Here is a 23612-nt window from a genome sequence, read left to right on the forward strand (position 1 = left end):
TGTCTTTTGTTCTTAATACAACTTTTATGCTCACAGATCCTCATTTTAATCTTCCTCATTGTCATGCCTACATATAGAAGGTAGGTTGCATGGACATTTTATGATATATATAACACCCTTGGTGTTACAATTGAAAAATCCCCTTAAAGTATAGTTTTTATTGATACCATGGTTTAGAAATTGATGCAGTTTGATACAATTGTTGCATACACTACACTGATTACACGGGAAATTCCCTACAGTTTTGGGATACAAAATAGAGTGGTTTGGTGGATTTGTGTTCCAATTTATGTTGCTGTGAACTAGGAAGTCCTTCAAGTTTTGGGCCCGTTTAAACACAAATAGTGGCCTTTCTTTACACCTGGGAATATCAGATAGAAGATTCCAATATTTCAAAATGATCTCTTGTATTTTCCCATTAAATCCATCAAAAGTTAGCGGTACAGTCATTCTTGTTTCAATTGTATTCTTTTTTCTTTGTTCAAGTAGCTGTCTCCTATCTGTCGTTTTAGCCTTATATTTTGCTGTTTTTTTAAAAAAATTAGGGTATCCCTTTCTAGTGGTTGTCCAATTAGAATCTCTGCCTGTTTATCGAAATCTGTTATGTTGCTGCAATTCCTGTGCAAAATATATTGAAATATATATGTGAAAGACCAACCCAAATTGTGTTTGCATTTTGACAACTTTGTAGGGCAGTACAATATCTCAGAGAGGAGTTCAGGTCTCCTGCTCCCCTGGTGCATTCACTATAGCTGCCCAATTTCCCTGCTTTTTAAAGTTTGGTAGAAAGATCTGTTGGCTATAGGTACATTCTTAAACCGCAAGGTTTTTTGCCTATTAGTGAATACTCTTCCTGTCTCTGTAAAAACTTTATATGTACAAATTTAGTGTTTGTTATTGCATGTATTAAAAAACTTTAAAAAAATTTTTTTTAATTTTTTTTTGCATAAACTGGAATTGTTATGACCACATACCCTAACTTTCTGTAAGACACAGTTGCATCTGTTACGGTTGATTTTGAACTTCAGATCCTAACAAACAAACATACCAACTGAAATGCTCACCCAATATCATATTTATTGTTTGGATATCATATCCAAACAGACAGGCCTGCTAAATTGCTCTGTTAATATTCTGAGTATAATGCTGGAGAAGATATATAGATTATGATGCTGGATCAATGAGCATTTTAGCCTATAAGGAACTGTTATGGCCCAGCATAAGCTTTGCTTTAAACTCAGCCAGCACTGCAGAGAAGCTGTTTAGATGCAAGGCATGGAAAACTCTGGCAAATTTAGGCACTCTTGGAGGTCACTGATTCATAGGGTCGCCATAAGTCGTAGTTGACTTGGAGGCACATAACAACAACAACAAGCCGTCAAGGAGATTAAACCAATTATTAGACATTCAAGTAGTTATTCTGCTACCGACTGATGGGTATATGGGGGGAAAAACAACCACACACTGTTTTTTGAATCATAGCTACTCAACTCAATTTTCCATGATGAAGAAAAGACAAGCAGATGACCTAGCTTGCTTTAAAAAGGTACTTTCCCTCTGAATGGACTTTCTAATGCATTTACCTGCTAATCACTATTACAGTTAATCTGTTCCAAAGCAGAACTACTATGGGGACAACTGGCAAATCCACCTAAAAAAACATAACATTTCAAAGAGAACAGCACTTAAATCTAACATTATGAGGAGCAGTACATGTTTAATTTATTATTACAGAACTGGTTAGTAAACTACCTTTGAACAATGGAGATGCCAAATAAACTCGTATAAAAACATCATAAGACTCCTGCTAGACCAGACTCAGTAAAGCAGTCCGTTTTCCCATAGTGGCCACGTAGTTGCTTCCAAAAAATTCACAAGGAGCCAATAGCTCTCCCTGCTGTTTTCCCCCAGCAACAGGTCTTTAAACTTGGGAGTCCGTTTTGGCTATAATGGCTAATAGCCTTTGATAGACCCATTCACCATGAATTTGTCTAATTCCCCTTTTAATGCACCTCCCCAAGTCTATTTGTGTCTGTTTCCTCCTCCAGAATGTTTTGCCAGCATGGGTAAGAAGAATAGAATTTCTGCATCTTTAATTGCTGTGTGTTTTTTGTCATCCCTGCACCTTTTAAATTCCATCTTTTACACACAACTATTAAAGGTATGGGAGCCCTCTCTTTGTTTGCATCTGGTCATCCTGTGGGAGGAAGCAGTACTATTTGAAACCTAGGGGTAAGGGAACCTGCAAACTTTCACCTGGGAAAGAGCACTACAAATGAATTCCACACAAAAGGTTTCACCTGCATTTTGAAAATGGCAGCATCTTGTGACAAGTCACAGCAGCCATTACACCAAAGCCCACTTGCATCTCTGACTTATCTGCATGCATAGCAGCCAAGGGACAAAGACAGTCATGTTTAACAGGCCTGGAAGAAAGAAAAAGCTGAAGAACAAATGTGGACTCACAGAACTGAGCAAAAACAGCAAGTACTACTAGCTGTTAAAGACAAGTGAATGACAGCACAAGACCTGGAGATATAGGAGTACATTTTCAAAGAACCTGGACTAACATGCCCTCAGAGCTTACTAGACTCCAACTCCCATCAGCCTCAGGTAACATGGCTGGTGGTTGGGAATGATGGGAGTTGTAGTTCAACAACATCTGGAGGGCACCACATTGGTGACTCCATCATTATTCATCCATCCCTAGGCAATATTTCGATACAACCAATCTCAACATTTGATGGGCCTCCTCTTAAGATGGTCTTAGGTGTAGGTTCTAGAACTGAACAGAAAAGGAGAAGGAGGCAAGGCCTAAAGTAAGGGCGCATATACTATAGGACAAGAGCTAAGGACCTGAGAAGGAGAGAGGGCAAAAACAAAGAGGATGAGAGGAAAGATGGGCAAAGCCTAGCTGAGAAGCATTTGCCTGAGCAACTTTGTGGCCACATTTTGACACACACTTCCATCACTGGATGAACATCCCACTAAGAAAATAGTCTTTAAGGTACATGCTGCTTCAACTGCTAAAGCTAAAGGAAGCCAACCATAAACAGTGTCTGCTTAAGAGACCACTTGGGAACCATATGTAAACCATATATTTTTAAAGCAGTTATTTCCTGTGCTTACTTATAAAAAAAACCTTGATTACTCATTTTGTGATCTGGTGAAAAAGAAATTTACTGATATGATCCTCAATATGGGGTTACATTATAAAAGTCTATAAAGGAACTCCAACTCAGGTGAGATCCAATCACAGTCAAGGAATGTAGCCACAGGTTTGAAATTCTGTGCTTTAAAAAATAAACTGAAACCACAACAAAACCCAGTTCTGCAATTAGAATACGTTGCTGACAATTTGCATGAATTTACTTAGCATGTACACTTTATTCAGTGCAATTTATTTATTTGAGATTTTGCTTGAGAGAGGGCTGGCATTGCAATATTGGATGTTTTCCTGGTTTGTGTCATGAATTGAGTAAAAAGTATCAAAATTGTTAGCACTTCAGAAGTGGCAATGATGTGCAGGGGCCAGAACTGGTGAAGAGACTGGGATATGTGCCCTCAACAACTATAGATCAGTGCTGGCTTCTAATAATTTAACAGAAACTGCAATGTGTTCTTATCTGTAACAATGAGGACTAGAAGCTTGTTCTTTTTTAGAAAAACATACTTAGGTTTCTCAAGATTCCATAACAATCTTGAGAATTATGCATTAGAATATACATACTGCACTAAATTATTATTCGATTCTGCATTAGAATATGCATACTCCATACTGCACTGCAGTATGATCACTCTAGCCACACAAGTTTCTGGATATTCCCAAATGAACCTCTCAATAGGTGGACAAAGTTAGCCCTTCTGGATACCACACAGATATAGACACAGGAATAACTTATGGAACTCATCTACACTAACCTGCAGTTCACACCAAGCGACTTCTACCCAGGTTTCTGTGTCCAGACCCTTGAAGACCGTTTTGAAGGCCCCTCTCCCCAGCTCAATGTCAAATTTCAGAAACCTTCCACCTGGTGATGTAGCCACAGCCTTCATCTCTGCCTCCTCTTCTATTTCTTTCTTGGTCCTTTCGTTTGAGGCTTCCAAATTCACCTTCGAGTCATGCTCATTTCTGGCCTCCTGCCCTGCCACCAGACTGCTGGCAGAAAGATGAGCCACCCTCTGGCCAATCACCACATACTGTTCCTGTTCGTCCCTTGGAGTGGGTTCCAAGACTTTTTCATCCTCCATTATCTCCACACTCTTTCGGAAAAACCTTTTTCTCTCTGTAGTTGCCCCAGAGGCAGGTGTGTTAACACCCTCTTTGGTCCTGGTCTCCATGGTCAAAGTAGCATCAACAGAGGGGTCCCTACATTCCAAAGAAGCTCCATCAGGTTTCTCCGATTCCTCTGTGCTGGCTGATTCACCCGAGTCCGTAGCCATGACACAGCACAGCCTTGGCACTTGGATATGTTAAGTGTTTCCCTTCCTCTTCACTTCAGGCACATCATGAGTAACTGCAATGTTACCAGGACTTATTTCCTCTCAGATTATCACAAGATTCCCATAGCAACCTGCAACAAGAGGGAGGGGGGGGAAACAGGATCATTTTAGAAAGTGAAATACAAAGCAGGCACCAAAAATGCAACCTTCAGTTAATTAATCTGGTCTTCTTTAATCCCAACAACACAAACATGGCTAGCCTGCTTTCTTTTTTTGCTGAAACTTTGTTTTTGCTTTAAACTCTGTCAGAGGTGCATGCAATATAGATATATATAATACTGGCTTCAATATCTTATCACATCATGTTGTAATACTGTATATAAAAGCCTTTACTACTTGCTGACCTAGATATCTTCCCTCTCCTTCTCTTAAACCCAACAATTGTAAATGAATTCATGCAACTGTCAAAGCTCGATGAATGCTAAAGTTCTCACACACACCCTTTCCTGTTTGTCATCTCCCACTTTATTATTTGTATTATAAAACATTGCCTTCACCTAAGCAAAAAGCAGAACTTCAATTATTTTGGGATGCTTAGAAATTCCTGTCAAGTTTGTAGCCTCAGCATACCTTCCACTATACAAAAGCTTAAAAAAAACCCTGTCTCCATGCAAAAAGCTTTCTAACAGAAAAAGAAATTAAGACGCCGATATATATATATATATATATACACACACACACACACACAGAGGTCATATGGTTTGCACAAGGGGGGGAACAAACAGGAGAACATTTCTCTTAATCAAAAATCCTAATGCTGCCATTTATCTGAGGCAGGGTATGCATGCAGAATGTACATATGCTGCCTCAGAAAAACAGAAGCCAACTAACAGCTTTTCTTAAACACCACTCCCCTTGTGTCCTGCCCTGACTACAATTGCTCCTTATAATTTAAATGAAAGAAGCACTTCTATTATGTTCTGAAAGTGCATTGTGGATGCTTAATAATTAAGTCCAGATAAACTGGTATTTCCTGCTGGCACGTTATGTTATGAAGGTAACACTGACCACATTGATGGGAATTTTTCATGTGGTTTCAAGACTTTTTTAATAGCTCCTTCAAATGTAAAAAAAAAAAAAATCCATTATTCAATGGAAATGCATTTAATTAGCCAGCCCACAGCAACAACAAAACTTCAAGCAAATGGATGAGTTAATGGACTCCTTTCAAATCCCTCTAGATACTTGCCGTTATACGCCACGTTTATTTACAAATATGTACTGCAACAAGGGCACATCTATGCAGAACCCATGCACAAGCTAAAATCCTTCACTTCTTTTTGTAGCCAACTAATCAAAGACTTTTACATGTACAGTTTGTTTCTAAAATAATCCACTCTAACCCATGCTGTTTTATAAAGTGTTTAAACTTACAGAAAAAAACTTAATTCCTCTTAAAAAGAGCAAGCTAGAACCTTATCAGACAGCATACCAGCAACTTAAGAAAATGAGGAAATGATCCATTCAACAGCTAAGTAGAATGTCATTATGGAAGGTTCCATTATCACAGCATGTCCATGGGAAAGTAGACTGCAGTACTCCTGAGCATCTTTTAAAGACAAAGAAATTATCTGGTCCCTGCTAGATAAATCTTTCATTGAGAGAGCAGATTTTGAATGTGAGTTTCAAAACTGCCATCCTGGGCTCCTGCCGGAAGGGCAGGATATAAATCAAATAATAAATAAATAAAATATGGGAGGAAATATACCCACAACAGAAAAGAAATATTTGAACTATCTCACAAAGCAGCTCTGGATGACAGTATCCTTTCCCTTCAACTATCAATTCATTTTTGAGCAAAATTTCAAACCTCAAGACCAGGTCTTTATTCAGTTAAAGTATATTTCATAGGTTGAGAAATAAAAAGTAACCTTTTCTAGCATTCTCATAGGACTGTATTCAATGTTAGTCATACTTAGATAGACATTGAAATTAATGATCATGAATAATTTAGTTTCATTAATTTCAGTGGGCTGATACTCAGTAAAACTTAGTTGGATACAACCCATAATTTTTAAGCTCATCTCATGATAGGAGAAACTAACTTATGGTTTTGAACATTTTTGGAGAAACAATACTTAATCCTTCATCAAGTAGCAGCTTTGAAGTTAGAGTCTTAGAAAATGTCAACAAATATTGAACAACTATAGTTCAAGGAGACACATTCGAGAATTGTGTTCTATGTCCTCAAAATGAAGTTAGGATAGAAGTTAATTATGAGTACACAGAAACTGGGAGCCAGTTTTTTAAAAGAGAAACACCCAAAAACTAGACGGTCACACAAAAAATGTTTAAAAGTTACAATATGTCCTATGATATCTAAACAAGAATAGAGAATTGTTGGGTGCAGTCATTAGGAGTTCTGAAGCAAAGTGTAATCAGTAAATGGATGAAGCCCAACTCTATTTCTCTGTAACATCTGAATTGGGAATGGCTGAGAAGGCCCTGGACCTGTGTCTGGATGCAGTGGTGAGCTGGGTGGGGGCTAATAAACTGGCAGGCTCTATGGGCGAATGGTTCCCATGTCCAGGAAGTTAGTTAAGTTGTCTGCCCTGGATGGGGTCACAATTAGCAGGTCCATATCGTTTGTGGGTGCTCCTGGATTCAGTTCTGTCACTGGAGGTAGAAGTATCCTCAGTGGCTAGGAGCCTTTTACCAACTTCGGCTGGTAAGACAGCTATAGCCATTCCTTGATTGGGATAGCTTAACCACAGTTGTCTGTGCATTAGTAACCTCATGGTGGAAACTGCAATGCACTCTATGTGGGGCTACCCCTGAGGTTGATCCAGAAGCTGCAGCTGGTGCGAACGCTGCAGCTAGATTGCTTGTATGGGCAAACTACCACCAGTATATAACATCTCGTTTGCAGGATTTGCACTGAACTGGGTCAAGTTTAAGGTTTGATACCAACATATCTATGCAGTTCACAGCGAGTTTACTTTTAAGATGCCTGTATCCTTATATACCCAGTAGGTCACTACAGTCTGTGGGAGAGCTTCAAGTTCCAAAAATATCAGAAACCTTCTCCATAATAACTTGGAGCATGGCCTTCAATTGGTTTCCTCTGTTCTGTAGAACAGCATTTCTGTTGAGATATAAAAGGTTCCCACTATCTTCACTGTCCACAAATAATTGTAGACATTTTTGTTCTGATAAGTTTTCCCAGCTGGATGAATGGGTCTCTGCCATGGGTGTCAATTTTGTTTGTTTTAAATAGATCTGCTGTCTTGTGTGTTTTTAACTTTTTTTTGCTGTTTTTATTGTAAATCGTCTTAAGACAATTGTAGAAGGCGATTAATAAAGTAGTAGTAGTAGTAGTATAGTGCACCTATCATAAATCTTCTAGAACAATGATAATTAATAGCATACAATTATCCCTGGATATAAAATCCACAGAATAGTTTTATCTGAAGTGGCATTATTCTACACATCACAGAAGGGATAGGCTTAGAGCAGGTATAGGCAACCTTTGGTCCTGCAGATATTGCTGAACTACCACCCCCATCAGTCCCAGCAAACAAGGGACAGGTATGATATGGGAGTTGCTGTTCAGCGACATCTGAAGGGCCAAAGATTCTCCACAAGTAGCACTGAGGTTCTTGTTCATGGAATGGGGCTTATCCACTTCCCCTTTCTCTCTGCAGCCCCCCATGCCCCTCCCTCCAATCTGCTTCTGGATGACCCTTAGGAATGGCTCAGGATATGGTGCGTGGGCTGCAGATGGAGGAAGAAGTTAATGGAAGTCAGATCCCTTCTGTGAGCACCTTAGGATTCACACCACAGAACCCAATAAATCAGAAAATTTAAGAGAGAGAAAATCATCCAAAGGAATTTCTTATGAGTAGAAATGGATTGCCTTCAGGTCAATTCCAACTTATGGAGACCCTATGAATAGGGTTTTCATGGTAAGTGGTATTCAGAGGGGGTTTACCATTGCCTTCCTCTGAGGCTAAGAGGCAGTGACTGACCCAAGGTCACCCAGTGAGTTTCATGGCTGTGTGGGGCAGCCTTTCCCAACCAGTGTGCCTCCAGATGTTGTTGGACCACAACTCCCATCAGCCTCAGCCAGCATTGCCAATAGTCAGGAAAGATGAGAGTTGTGGTCCAACAACATCTGGAGGCACACTGGTTGGGAAAGGCTGGTGTGGGGATTCAAACCCTGGTCTCCTAGGTCATAGTCCAGCACCTTAACCACTACACCACACTGGCTCTGACTAGAAAAACCAGGCTTAAAAACAAATGTAGTGCTAGGGACATAATTATGCTACTCTGACAAACATCTCTGAAGGTGGTCTTGAAATGCAAAACAAAATCAAGGAGGGCACCAAAATCAGATAAGAATGTAATAACATACAGCTAACCATTGTTAGGTTTTACAGATTAAGTACGAACATGACAAAGACAACATTTCTAGCTACCACAAGTGACTGTGACTTAGAACAGGGGTTGGCAGAAAATAGATCAGGATCTACTGGTAGATCTCTAAATTACCAAGTAAATACTGCAGTAAATCACAAAGAAATTCACTAATAGGCAGAAAACCTTGCGGTTTAAGAATGTACCTATAGCCCACAGATATTTCTACCAAACTTTAAAAAACAGGGAAATTGGGCAGCTATAGTGAATGCACCAGGGGAGCAGGGGACCTGAACTCCTCTCTGAGATATTGGACTGCCCTACAAAGTTGTCAAAATGCAAACACAATTTGGGTTGGTCTTTCACAGTCCAATCCACTTGCTGTGTAGCTTGGAAGAATTTGATAACATGTGCCTCTGAGCATATGGCGAGTGGTGGCAACACCTGCCATCTCCAAAGATGGAGAATTATATTTTTGTATGTTTGTTGGTGTTCTTCTTACCTTGCTTCTTTCCTGTGTTACTAATGTTTCTACAGAGAATCTAAACTAGAAAATTTTATTTCCCTCATTATTCATCCTAGAAATCTGTGTCAAATTTATTTTTATTAATTTCAAAGCCTTTTTATTGGTCAATGTCATAAGATGGTGAAGATAGCCTTGTTTGTTTCAAACTGGAGGTTATGGTCTATTTCTATTTTGGGTGCATTAACAGTTGGACCTGAAACTGCAGTTTGATGTAAAATCAGACTGATTACAATATGCTGCTACTTTAGCAATGACTCTAGTTGTTGGAAAAAAGAGGATGCATTTTTCAGCCTGCTATGTTTAAACCACTTTATTTAAGGCAAGGTGTTCACGATCAATTAAAAACATAGAGCACACCTAGAATTTTGCTAGAATATATTTCACCTCCCACTGTTTTATCTTGTGCAAATTGAGAGACTTCTGAGGTCCACTGGAGACTATTTTGCAGAAGTCAGTGCCATTATTTCACAATTATGTTTGGAGTTTTTTTAGTATAAATTTTGCAAAGTGTTGCTGTACTTCACATATTCATAGAAACAAAAGCAAAAGAAAATGATTTCCTATAGAAAACTTCACTAAAATTGCAAAGTAAATCAGACATATTTAAAGTGACCATCTGAACTATATCAACTGTCTTAATAATGTTGCTTCCTCCCTGCTAAAACAAGATCAGCACAGGACATATATCTTCTTTCTATTATTTGGGCTGATTACAGGTGTTGCCACCACTCACCATATGCTCAGAGGCACATGTTACCAAATTCTTCCAAGCTACACAGCAAGTGGATTGGACTGTGAAAGACCAACCCAAATTGTGTTTGCATTTTGACAACTTTGTAGGGCAGTACAATATCTCGGAGAGGAGTTCAGGTCTCCTGCTCCCCTGGTGCATTCATTATAGCTGACCAATTTCCCTGCTTTTTAAAGTTTGGTAGAAATATCTGTGGGCTATAGGTACATTCTTAAACCGCAAGGGTTTTTTTGCCTATTAGTGAATTTTCCTGCTTTTTAATCCGGGAGGTAAGAAATGGGATCCTGCGCAAGTTTGCTGAGAATGGATTGATCATTTGCATGCTTATTGAGTTAAGTGGGATTTACACACACACACCAGACAATCATGCTTAGGATAGGTGAAACTGACCACAGGGGATGGGGAAGGGAGGAGGGAGGAGTGGAAAGGCAGAGGGGAGGACTGGGATGGGAGCAGGCAGGAGGGGGAGGGGAGAAGAAGGACAGATGTGGTCGTTTGCATGTTTGAATTCAGTGGGATTTACTTCCGTGCAATCATGCTTAGGATAGGTAAAACTGACTGGGGGGGAGGGACGGAGGGCTGGAGTGGGCAGGGAAGGTGGAAGAAGGAAGAGGGGAGGAGAAAGGGAGAGGAAAGGGGAAGGAGGGAAAAGGCGGGTCTGATCATTTGTATGATTATTGAGTTGAATCGGATATACTCCTATGCAATCGTGATTAGGATAGGTAAAACTGACCAGGCTGGGCCTGCCAACCAAGACGTCTTCTGTATCTTTCACAGTTGGGCAGGGGGAAGGGACAATCTACCTTGTGGTTTTTCCCATTACAATGTTGCAAGAACACCGGCACTTGGCTGACTTTCTCTTCTCCTAAAGATACAGGATCAGTCTCAGGCCCTGAACCTGGCAACCCTACCTCCCACCCAAATTTAAAACAAAGCTGTCCCTGGCCACATCCACACCAGGCCTCTATTACACTTTGGACAATCATTATTTATTTATCTATTTATTTAGTGTATTTATATACCGCCCCATAGCCAAAGCTCTCTGGGTGGTTTACAATAACTAAAAACATTAAAAACAAATATACAAATTTAAAAACACATCTTTTAAAAACAATTTAAAACAATTTATCATGGCTTCTCTCAAAGCCATGGCTCAAAGCCAATAATGGCTTCTCTCAAAGAATCCTGGGAAGTGTAGTTAGTGAAGAGTTGCTAGGTTTCTCTCACAGACCTTTAATCAAGTGGCTGACTGTTAAACCATTCTCTCAGGGGAATAGGAGTCTCCTCTTAGCACCCTTCACAAACTACACTTCCCAGGATTCTTTGAGGGAAGCCATGACTGTCTCAAGTGAAATCAAGTCTGGTGTGGGTGTGGCCCTCTGATTAGCCAAGCCCAGCAGCTGTGAGGCTTTTAGAACACTGACAGTTGGTCCTTACTGAGCATGCCCTGCGTTATAACAGGGTTCCAGCCAAAATTTCTTAAATTAATTAAAAATAAACCAGGCATTTTTTTAACTTTTAAACTGCAGTAGATGAAGGTCAGAGTATGGGGCAAGGTCAGTATTAGCATTACAGGTACTCTGTGAACATGGCTGATTTTTAATGAATTTCAACAGATTATGAGAACTCGCGAAAAAAGTGCAAAAGGGCTGAGTTTTTCTCTCTCTTTTTAGACTTTGAACTCTCGATTCTCTCTGACTGTTTTGTGTATCGCCATGAAAATTGACAGGGTTGTTAAGCAAGCGTTTCTGAGTTCAGAACTATAAGATTTGTAAGGTTTTGTTTTGAAATGAGGTTATGGGAAGCCTCAGAATGGCATGGGGGGATATTTTCCATTTAACATTGCGGAACGTGAAAACTCCCCGCTGACTATAGTATACAGCCACGAGAGTGGCTGTATAATATTGGCTCCCATAATTAGAAGTGATATCCAACTTCCCCACTGCACCTCCCCAAAACTGTGCCTGAGCATTGGGGGAACCCTTAGAACAGATTCAGAGTGTGGGGGGGAACTTCTGTTGCACAAGCATAAATCCTTGTGCTGAAAAGACACATTAGTTGGATACTGCCCTAGAATTGCTGAAGTGAAGAAAGTTCGAGGAAAATATATATTTCAGAGTAAAGGTGGTATGTTTTCAGCATTAAACAAAAGCTGTACAATGGGAACACTAGACACACTTCAATAAGGGAGGGAATTCCACAATTTGGGGACTGCACAAAGAATACCTTCTCATAGGCTGCCACCCTCGGAACCTCTGAGGGCAGCAGAGCTACCACGAGGGCCCCCACTGCCAACCTTAACACTCAAGAGGGTCTGTAGGGAAGGAGGTGGTCTTTCAGATATTTGAGATCTAAGCCATTTAGGGCTTTAAAGGTGCCAAGCTGAGTTGACTTGTGCCCTCTGCAGCTGTGGTATAATGGTTAAGAGCGCTGGACTAGGACCTGGGGGACCAGGGTTCAAATCTCCACTCAGCCATAAAGCTTGCTGGGTGACCTTGGGCCAGTCACCATCTCTCAGCCTAACCTATCTCACAGAATTGTTTTTGAAAATAAAATGAAGAGAGGAAGGAGAACTATGTGTACCTTCTTGACCTCCTTGGAAGAGAGGTGGGATTTAAATATAATTAATACATAAAAAGGAGTGCTGAAGATGGATAGGAAAATTGTAATGGAGTCTAGCTGCGCAAAGTACTTTCCCCAAAGAATCCTGGGAACTGTAGTTTGTTAAGGGAGCTGGGAACTGGAACTCTGTAAGGGATAAACCTCAGTTCCCAGCATTCTTGGGGAAAATAATGTGCTTTAAATGTATGGTGTGTATGTATTCTTTGCACCTATCTTTACTGAAGAAACTTTTGGAGAGTTATCTTTACTTGAACAACCACTTTTGGGGATTGCATTATAATAACTATGTCAAATATTTTAGATTAAGTTTTAGAACTGACAGATTCAAAACCAGTAACTCACTGAAGCTGGATGGCATTCACCTGAGAGTTCAAAAGAACTCAGGTATGAAATTACTGATCTTTTTACAAAAGTATGTAATTTATCACTAAGTTATATATTTGGATTGGAAGATAGCCAAAGTAACACCAGTTTTTTAAAAGGGGATCCAGGAAATTACAGACTTGTCAGTCTACTTCTGTTCCAGGTGGCTGATAAAAAGCATTATTAAAGAGACTGTTATTAAACAACAGAAGAACAAACTGTACTTCGAAGCAGCAGCATGTCTTTTGCAAAATAAAGTTTTGCTTCACCAAATATTTATAATTATTTGAGTAAGCCACTAAACATGTAAATAGAGCTAATCTAGCAGCCATTATACACTTGGATTTTCAAAAATCTTTGGACAAAATCTGTCATCAAAGATCCTATGATTTGTAGCAACCTTTGCCAAAGAGACTGGCCACCACAGTGTTATGGCTAGAAAATGCTTGTTGATATTCAGCCTAAAACAGTGGAATGTTATACCAAAGGAGCCAGTGAATTTCTATCAATACCTTATCTAGCTGTGTTCTCTTTACAACAATCAAAAGGCTAAAAAAAATCTAAATTGAAATATGCTAAGAAAATGAATTTTAACAACTCGCCCACTCTGTAATAAGAACTGTTATTAATAGCTACCTGAGCACCATCAAAAAGATAGAAGGGAGAAAATGTTAATTCACAGGTGCAGCTCTCCTACCAAGGTCATTAGCAAAAATGGTACTAAAAGCATATGCTAACAGGTGCAGACATATGACATATGATCAACAATTCACCCTTGAGGCCAAAAGCCAGCTGATCCCACAACATTCCCATGGTTACTCTTAACTGTCAAGAAGATCCAGCTTATATACACACACATGGTAGTTAAAAAAGTTCTGTAATTTATTTTTTTAATCAACTGCTTCATTTGCTTAGTGTCATTTCAAAAGACAAAGACAGATCAAGTGATCAAGGAAATGCTGGGGGTAATTTATTGTTTTTACTTATATAGGGGTCATTAGTGTGTGTGTTTGTGCGTACGCATGCACTGGTCAGCCCAATCCTATAGGCTGTTGGCTGGGTTACAATGCACTGAACCCACATAAATTAGGCAGATTAAAATTAATAGAACAGATTTTTAAAAATGCAAAGGGAAAGCAATGGTTCTTAATCTGGCTTTAAAGAAATAAAATGCAATGCAAAAGTTATATCCTGGGAAGAAAATATGTAGATAAAATAGGAGAAAATATCTAGGCTTGAATATAGTGGAGAATGGCCAAGATTATAATGGGCCATAACCTAAAAGGAAATCAGCAGTAGACAGGATTGTAAAAACAGACACATCTACTATACCATTTTGGTTTGACAGAAGGCTTTATATGCAGGCCATGGGAAGCCGCAGTACTAACCTTACTTGGAACTGCTTAGATCTCAGCTGGAGATGCCAATAAATATACATTTCAAACGTAGCTGCTAAAGAAAAGACAGAGCAGTGGGCTTGAGTCGCAGCAAAATAATTTGAATATGGGTGTCAGAAAGCCCTTCCTCACTGTAAGAATAGTTGGTCATTGGAATGAGTTGCCCAGACCAGTTATGTAATCAATCAAAATAAAAATACTAGAACAGTGGAATCCTGCTATTGCAAAGACTTTAGCTGGTTGATCCTCAAGGTACGTGTTCATTTCTATATAGAGTTGAACACAAGACTCTCTAATCCATAGCTCCTCTTAAACCTGGCACTGAATGCTTCTAGAGTTAACTCCTGACTCATTAAATCCTAAAATACACACACACACACACACACCTAGGCAGAGTTACAAATGGTCAGACAGCAGATACCCCTTCCCTAACCCACCATTCTTCCCTTATTAGATGAAGAATTACTCTAATATATAGAATGCACTTTCAACACTAAAAAAGCATTATCTAAATGCCCACTAATAATATTTTATGGGAAAAGAGTAATATGAAACTATGGGGAATTTTTTTAAACTCCTTATTTATTATTAGCATTTGAAAATACAAAGGGTGAAATCTAATGTCATTCTGCTTGCTTTTGACCCAGTGGAGGAGCCTGCTAATGTAAGAGAAGGAGAGGTGATTTTTGCCAATTCCCCCTTCCCACTGCAGCCACTGTGCCTCTTGAAAATCAGATCCAGGGGGTGGGTGACCCTCCAGAACAAGGTGAAACGTAGTGCAGGGGGCTGCAGTAGGGAGTAGGAAATCAACAAAACCTACCTCCCCTTCTCTCAGTGGGCAACTTTACTGGATCAAAGCCTATTCTGCTTGGATTGGATTTCACCCAAAATATTTTCTCCAGTATATTTTCTTCATGATATATACCGTGAACATATTCTTCCCAGGTGTTAATTATATTAAAGCCTACATTGAGAAAGCTGGACAAGGCAGTGGCTGAGCAAAAAATGTTGCATTTGTATTATCTACCAGAATATCAGCTCCTCAACATAACATACACTTCAGAAATATTAAGGGAATGTCTCAACATCATGTATGCAGAAAAAATCCTTAACATTTAAAATGTGTGCTACTCTTGGAACATGGAACAGCTGTAACTTTGTAGCTTATCCCTTGACAAACAGCCACATACTCCATTACATCTGGCTATACCCAGGACTGGGTAAAATTTACCTGCAAATTAAGAAAAAGCTGAATGAGGCATTTAGGACAGGAGAGTTGATAGTGACAGTATCTTCATTCATTATGATGGGTAAACAAAGGCATACAAGCATTCCATTTTGGCTGAACCTACATATTTTAGCCAGAAGTAAAGAAACATAAGATAAGCCACAAAACCCTAACTTGACAGTAACTCTGTTTCAGTCCTCCATTGTTAATCACCATAGAACTCAAAACGACCTATAGTTCCAATGCCCCAATCCACACAATCTCTTCAACTGAAGGATCCATCATACTTAAGGGCAAAATAAGAACTGCTAGCATTATCTACTAGTGCTCAGAAGGTAAGTATATAAAAAGAAAAGGATGAATCCATACCACGTTGGGAAGGTCTTTTAGGAAGCAAAAAGGATGCATACAAAATTAAAAGGATAATTCTAATTATCTGATAACAAACAGAAGGAATAAAAACACATCATATCTCGCCCTAAACTCAAGAAGACATCTAGAGTTATCTGTGCCCATGGAGGGAAGGGATGCCCACCTCTCACTTTGAGAGAGATATAGAGTCCAACTTTAGAGTTTACTACTAGGTCCAAGCAGCAGAACAGGTCTCTTAAGGTTTAGACAGAATCTAAAATGGAGTACTGATCCACCTGCTCTAACTACATAACAACTTCAGGTTTCTATGGGAATTCTCATTTGCTGTCAGTTCTTAAAAACACCCACAATCAAATTAAAGAGGCACATAAGATACTAGATTAAGTGTAATTTCTGTTAATACTACAAAAGAATCCAACCTTGTAAAGAAGCCCATAAAAGCTACAAGCCTGCAAAAGAAAAGAAATGAAAATACACGAGGCTACTGGGAGCTGGCAGAATGCAGGATGGGGAGTTCCATCCCTTCTGCAATCCATTGCACTTCTGTGCTGGGTACAGAAGAGGGGCCGAGGGCTCCATCTCACTCACGTACATGGAATTCCTTGTTGCTATTGCTTAAATGCACACTCTCTGATGCTTAAAACTACTCAGTAAGGGACCCAACCTCTTGGAAGGAATCTTGGCCTTTGGCCAGCAACAGCATTTGAGTTCAGCTACAAGTCAAAACTGTTTGCTACGCTCCCAAAAGATACACACACAAACAACAGCTGACTAATATTTTTTAAAGAGCTGTTGGAACTCGCCATGACTTTTATTTAAAATGTGTGTTTCAACAGCAACCTAAAAATAATCTGAACTGCTTCTGCTTCCAGGTTCTATTCTAAGCAGTCCTATATTTTCATTTTTCTCATACATGCAAACAGTAATGATAAGACTCATGGACAGATAAGAGAGGGCTCCTTCTTATGACTAGTATAAATAAATCACAGCATTTTGAAACACACATCCCACACCACCCCCAAAAAACGCACCACCAAACCAGAACCTCAAACACCAACAACTATGATGAAGCATCATATTTTCCCCATTATATTTATATTCTGCTATGAAAAAAACTTTATTTTCTTTACCTTCTTTCCTTTTCTAAGAGACGCTACCACCACTCCTACTACTAGAGTTCAAAGTCTGCCAGAGGTCCTTCCACACTGCTAAAGCCATAAGAACTCAATGGAATGCATTGACCTATGCATTGCACCTTTTTGAAGCAAATGGAAACCAAGTAGCCAAAATTCCAAGACACAGAGGAGTTCACTTCCACTTTCATGACCCAGATACCAAAACCTACTGCTTAGCTCCCAAATTCTGACTTTACTAATGGCAACAGGAACTCAGCTAGGAACTTGGAAGGCTGCAGGATATATTTAAATATCTTCTTCACCGTTTCAAGACATGAGACAAATTTCATAATAGAAGTCGGAAACCTGGGTATGTCTGATTGATACCTTTTTTATACAAAATGAAAGTAAACAGAAACCACCCACCAACCTATTTGTCCACACTATTACATGACTTTCATTTCAAACACAGCCTAATGGCACCTGGATATCAGAGTATCGGAAATGGTTTGATATAAGTTACAGAGCAGACACACAGCAGCAAAGAATGGGACTAAAGAGCAGTTAATAAAATTCCTCTAAGGAAACCAAAGGAACAATATATTTCATTTTGGAGATCAGATAAAGCAAGATTCCCCCAGATGGAAGTGGTTATTATATCCTCCCTCCATCTCCCAATTAAAATATTTCACCAACAAAGCTAAATGACTTAAACTGCACTGTTCTATGCATGTTTACTAAAAAAAAAAAAGTACCACTATGTCCAATGGAGGTTACTCCCTCATAAGTGTGTTTAGGATTGTAGCCACAGTTATTTTAAAATAAATACCCTCTACATATATACGCTCCCCTCTCTGAGAAAAAATCCACTGATGAATCCAATCTGCAAAATTCCTAGGGGTGGAGGAACTACACAGTCACACACAAAAGGTCTTTAAAAATCCTGCAGAATGTGGTTGATATCATATTACAGGAGGGTAGGTGCAAACAAACAATAGAAAACACACAGAAAAAAATAGTTCTTAAAGTGGTGTATGGGGCATTATGGAACACAGAGCAAAGGCACAAATAATTTAAGAAAAGCTCTCTTCCCCTATTTTGTCCACTGGAATTCTACACACAGCTCTGCTCACTCTGCCTCTTTTCTCCACACACATTAAATAAAATATTAGTATAAAATACCAGATCTATCTTTCCTCCCTGGCCTCATGATTTTTGAGCATACGACTCACCCGACAAAGAAATTCCATCCATCCTGACCCCCCCATACACACCTGTCTTTCCAGCATCAAACACCACTCACAGATGAAATCACTCCTACCTCACAAAAATTCATTGATACCTCAAGGATACACATGTTTTCTAGGAACTAAGGTGTTGATTTCAAATAAATTAATTTTGAAGTATTGGTACTTTAGATCATACATAAAACCCTGGCTGAATCCATTTTCTACCCCAACAACCACCACTCTAACAGTGCTCAGCCTGGAGATCCATCCAGACATACTGTAGTCACATGCACAAAAGCCGCCCAGACCCCCTCCCTCCTCTTTTTGTGTTCTCTTTTATTACTACCCACCCATCCTCTAACGAACAAAATCATCTCTATACTACCCCCTTCTTACCAAAGTGTGTAAGGTTTGGGTTAGTGCCGGGGGGAGGCATCTCTCCATCTCTGTGGACTCCTCTCAAACAAACCCCATGGAAGCAGCAAAGAGGAGGTGGGGGATGCTCACTGCATCAAGAAAGACCCCCACCTCCTTACAAGGAAGAACTTCCGGGTAATGGTGAACCTTGTCTGATAAGCAGGTGAAGAGCAATCCTCTCCATTCCACCTTCTGTCTGGGCTGTACTATTCTGAGGAAACCCCCACACATACACACACACAGAACAGGAGGAGGAGGAGATGGAAACAGAGGCAGCCCTTGTACAGCTTGACATGCCAACAAAGTCTCAATGAAGCGAACTACATGGGGTAAACCATCTACCATATATAAGAGAGGGGGAGAAAGACACACATACAGACAGATGGTGTATAAATGCAGATCACCCGGATGTCAAAGGAATATGTTCTTTCTCATCTTTACCAGTGAAGATTTCAACTCTGTGAGAGCGTAGGTAGGCAGAAAAAATATATGGTGATAGTATTAGCTTACTTGTGCAGGCACATGCCATTTAATTTAGTCTGCTTAAAGATTTACTAGCATGGCTATGCCAAGCTCAGCAAAACATGTATATATACACACACACACACACACACACACACATCCCACCTCAGGTTTGAAGCATCTCTTGTACAGAAGCAGCACAGCAATCACACATTTACAAATGCAACCACAATTACACAGCAACCACACATTAGACATTTTAAGCAGCAATAAAACAAATTTTCTCCTTGTATAATTTTTGAAATAATCCACACACATTACTAGACTCTCAGTGCAATATCCATGAAAACAAAACCTATTTCCACAACCATTAGCTTTCCAACACATACTTCACTACAACACTCTCCCGCTACCAGCGCCAAAAACAAAACTGAAAGAACCAAAATGGAACATAAAGACCACACATACTTCCAATACAAATTGCTTCTACTGCTCCAATCAGTAAAAATATTGATCAATGAAAAAGGTATCCTGATTAATCAGACATACAATTTTAAACAATTTTAAATACAAATACTTATAAAAACTGCTCATGGCAAGCACCATCTAAAAAAGAGGCAATGCCTGTCACATGTGTGCATCATCTGAACACAAAATATGTATGCTTTTTGCTTCAGACCCATTGTCCTGCAAGTGAGGTGTTGAAAGAATTCTGAGGTAGTAGAATGGATTGTATCACTTCAGACCAGAGGTGAAAAAAGAAACATTTTGAATGCTCTATTAAAATCAATAGCAGCAGAGACAAAAAAGTTGTAGCAGATGTTATGCCCTTTCTTCTTGAAATGCTAGCGTTCTACTTGCAGAGAGTATTTTTAAATGGGGGAGTATCAAGAATGGCAATCCCACTTGCAGTCTGAAGTGATAAGTCCATTCTAACACCCCTTTCTGCTGCATGTGTGAACCAGGCCTAAGTGAAATCCATCAGGAATAATCTGTGCCCCATGTGAACACTTCTCAAAATCCACTGCAACACTCAAGGGTTCCTCAGTGAAAAGTAAAGGTGTAAGGGTTTCCTAAATATAGGAATACTGAAAAGCATTAAACTAATGCAACAGCATGGGTACTTGACCAGTTTTTGCTGATTTGGCTTATCTATCATGATTTTTGAAGGGGCACAACCATGCAGAAGTTTGATTCAGCACCCCCCCCCTTCATCAGTTCTGCTAAGGCAACTGATTTTGGCTCTTACTGACATTCATTCACAATAAAGCACAAGGTTCCTGAACCTTGAAGAAAGGAGAATTTCAACTAGTACATTTTCTCCCATCAGAGCATGATAGAAAAGGTAGCACATGCTGAATTTCCCTGCCCTTTACAAAGTCAAATCACAGGTTCACTGGCTCAGTATTCTCTACACTGACTGGCAGCTGCTCTCCAGGGTTTTCAGCAGGAATCTTGCTCAGCCCTATCTGAAGATGCTGGGGATTGAACCTGGGACCTTCTGCATGCAAAGCAGATGCTCTGCCACTGAGCTACAGCCCTTCCCTTGTTCTACAGAACTAGTAAAGACAAAAGACTACCATCCTATACTTAACTTGTAACTTTTGCTACAGATGACCCAACCATAGTCATTCAGTTTTCAGTGGCTGGCCTATGTGCAATCCCTGGTGTGCTGCAAGATACACCCCAAAATCTTGGGGCCAGTATCACTAAGTATGGAAACCACTTGGGAAGGGGCATAGTTCAGTAGTAGTCTAGTAGAGCATTTGCTTTGCATGGAAAATGTATCAAATGCCCTTTAGTGTAAAGCAGTGGAGGCTGGTCTATTAAGGCAAATTGGGCACTGCCCCACCAACCTCAGTCTACACTTAGCCAAACCCCACCTACCTGCCTTCTCACTTGCAACCAGTCAGGGGGAAGCTCTGCCTGTTATTGGCTCTGGATCCACCTACTGTTGGTCTCCCTGCCTTCTGCCCTACCAATCCCAATGGGCACCAGACATCCTTGGTGTAAAGCAATAAATGAATGGAACTCCCTCTCTGAATATTTGCATGGTACCACCTCTCTTCCTTCAAATGCCACCTCAGAGCTCAGCTTTTACATTTTAATCATCTTAAGTCCTGTTCCCAGTGCCAAACTTTAATCCATATAACTGCATTTGCCCACATCTCTCCCTTCCCAACCTTGACAATGTTGACTTCCACACTGTCTATTCTAGATTGTAAGTTTCTCTTAGGCAGGGGTTTATTTGTGCCTATGTAACTCTGTGAGGCACCATATACAAATTGTGTTGTATAATGGAATTTACAAAATTTCAGCTCCACAAAGAATATGCAACTTATTTTTATAGCATTGCCTTGTTCAATCATCCACTCATTAGTTGCCATTTTTAAAAATGGCAAACCCATAAAAAAACATGGGGCCAATATCCCAAAAAGCTACCTCCTTTCTTGCAAGCAGAAGACTGCAGGAAAAACCTTCGATTAGAGCCACAAACCATACCAAGGAGCAGCAAGCAGGACACTGCAGATGATAAAATAAATGTATAGACAGCAGTGAAAGTACTTGGACATCATGTACACAAATTATAAAAAAAGGAATGAATTCCTAGCAAGATGATGCATGGTATCCTTTTAATTAATCTCTGAAATTAAAGAGGTGGGTCCTTTCAGTTCTACAATTCCCATCGTTAATGTTCCCAGTCTTACTCCCTATTATCACACCTTCATTCATTTTTATTCCAATTTTTGCTTAATTTCACTTACCTCCCACAAACATGTAAGAAGATCCCCTCCCCAATTAAGGGCATAAAATGTGGTTTCAAGGGGCAGGGCACAAGGGGAGTCTACAGGCAGCACAAAATGGCAAGCAAAAGAACAGAGGTGGTAAGAACATGCTTCCCACAGGCATCTGGCTGGCCACTGTGAGAACTAGTTGCTGAACTACATGGGCCATTGGTCTGATCCAATAGGGCTCTTATTATGTTCTTATGCTGCCCGGCTCAGAAACTCCAAGATTTCCAAGATACAAGTATATGTAAAACTATCCAGTGTGAGATGCAGTATAGGGTAGGGTGGCTACAGTGTCAAGGCTATGCCTGGGAAGACCCTGATTTAAATCCCTACTCTGCTGTTAAGTTCACTAGGTCACTTTGGACCAGTCACTATCTCTCAGCCTGACCTACCTCATAGGGTTATTGTGAGGAGGAAAGGAAGCCGGCAGAATATAAATGTAACTTTTAAAAACGTTATTCACAAAACGTTTGCATTGAGGTACTGACTGACTTGGGACCATTTCGCTTTCTTAACCATTTCCAAGACTTTCTTATATTGAACCTCCATTTTAGTTCACTAACCTTTCTCTCTGGGAGTAAACCATTCCCCTCACTGTTGGATATTTTCTTCTCCACAACCACTGATCTCACTCCAGTCCCAACCCCAACTAACCTCCCCTCAGAAACCTCAGTTCCCTCACGATCGCTCCCTAAGAGGAAGAAAACCCCGCGCGAGCAAAGGGATAAAGACGCGTCCGCCAAGCAGCGCGCGCGAGCACGAGATTCGGATAAGCAATCTATGATTGCACCCCCTCCATTGATTCGACTGCGTCCGCCTGCAGCCCCCACCCACCCCCTATTGGACTGTTTGCGCGCGAGGGTTCTTGGGAATTGTAGTATACTGCATCTTTCTTGTGAGGAGGAAAGGGGGATATGGCGGAACAGTCGTGGAGCATGGGATTCCTTATCAGCCATTTTGTTTGCCTTAATTGAATGGGTTGGAACCGCTGTATTGTAACATATTTTAACAAGAGTAGTGTCAGTATTCCCAAGATGATACATAATGTAATATATTTATTGGAACAAAATTTTATTTTAAACATCCATCAGTCCATCTATACACACATCTTCTGCTGCCCAGTAGTTACTTTTTTCAAAGAAGCATCTGAAAATAAATACGATTAATGTTAGCATGCAGGCTGTATTAAGGCAGAAACGTGAGGGTTGCCTTTTTTGAATTTGCACGTCTTTTTGGAAAGAAACTGCAGAGACTTCCGGGAAGGGTGACTTCGCTTGTGCCTGCTTTTGAGACGGGCTCCTGCCTCAAAAGAAGCTTATTCAGATATAAATCAGTCAGAACATTTTTTTTTTGACTGATGAAATTTCTCCCGGGCAGGGAGAAACGTAGAGATCAACCTCAAAAGCCTGTTTTTGTTGGGAGGACTGGATTTCATTAATTTGTGAGAAAAGGTCCAGCCAGCAATGCCGGACCGACTTC

General features: G+C 40.0%; 1 protein-coding gene across 10 annotated transcripts in view; it reads right to left on the minus strand.

The window, feature by feature from the left end:
- Positions 1 to 23612, minus strand: part of WNK3 (WNK lysine deficient protein kinase 3) — a 164091-nt gene that overhangs the window by 135832 nt on the left and 4647 nt on the right. For 3 of the 10 annotated variants that reach the window (XM_061614111.1, XM_061614121.1, XM_061614122.1), the window contains exons 1-3: positions 22697 to 22918; positions 21784 to 21864; positions 3922 to 4574 (exon numbers count right to left, since the gene is read on the minus strand). In XM_061614111.1, coding sequence (XP_061470095.1) covers positions 3922 to 4443 — 522 coding nt within the window. In that variant the 5' untranslated portion in view covers positions 4444 to 4574; positions 21784 to 21864; positions 22697 to 22918. Of the gene's footprint in view, positions 1 to 3921; positions 4575 to 14509; positions 14564 to 18858; positions 19028 to 21783; positions 21865 to 22106; positions 22457 to 22696; positions 22919 to 23612 lie in introns of those variants that run through there. The other 7 variants (XM_061614114.1, XM_061614117.1, XM_061614113.1 and 4 more) reach the window with 7 other exon arrangements.

This window comes from Rhineura floridana, chromosome 3 (assembly GCF_030035675.1).
Source record: "Rhineura floridana isolate rRhiFlo1 chromosome 3, rRhiFlo1.hap2, whole genome shotgun sequence".
Classification (NCBI taxonomy): Eukaryota; Metazoa; Chordata; class Lepidosauria; order Squamata; family Rhineuridae; genus Rhineura; species Rhineura floridana.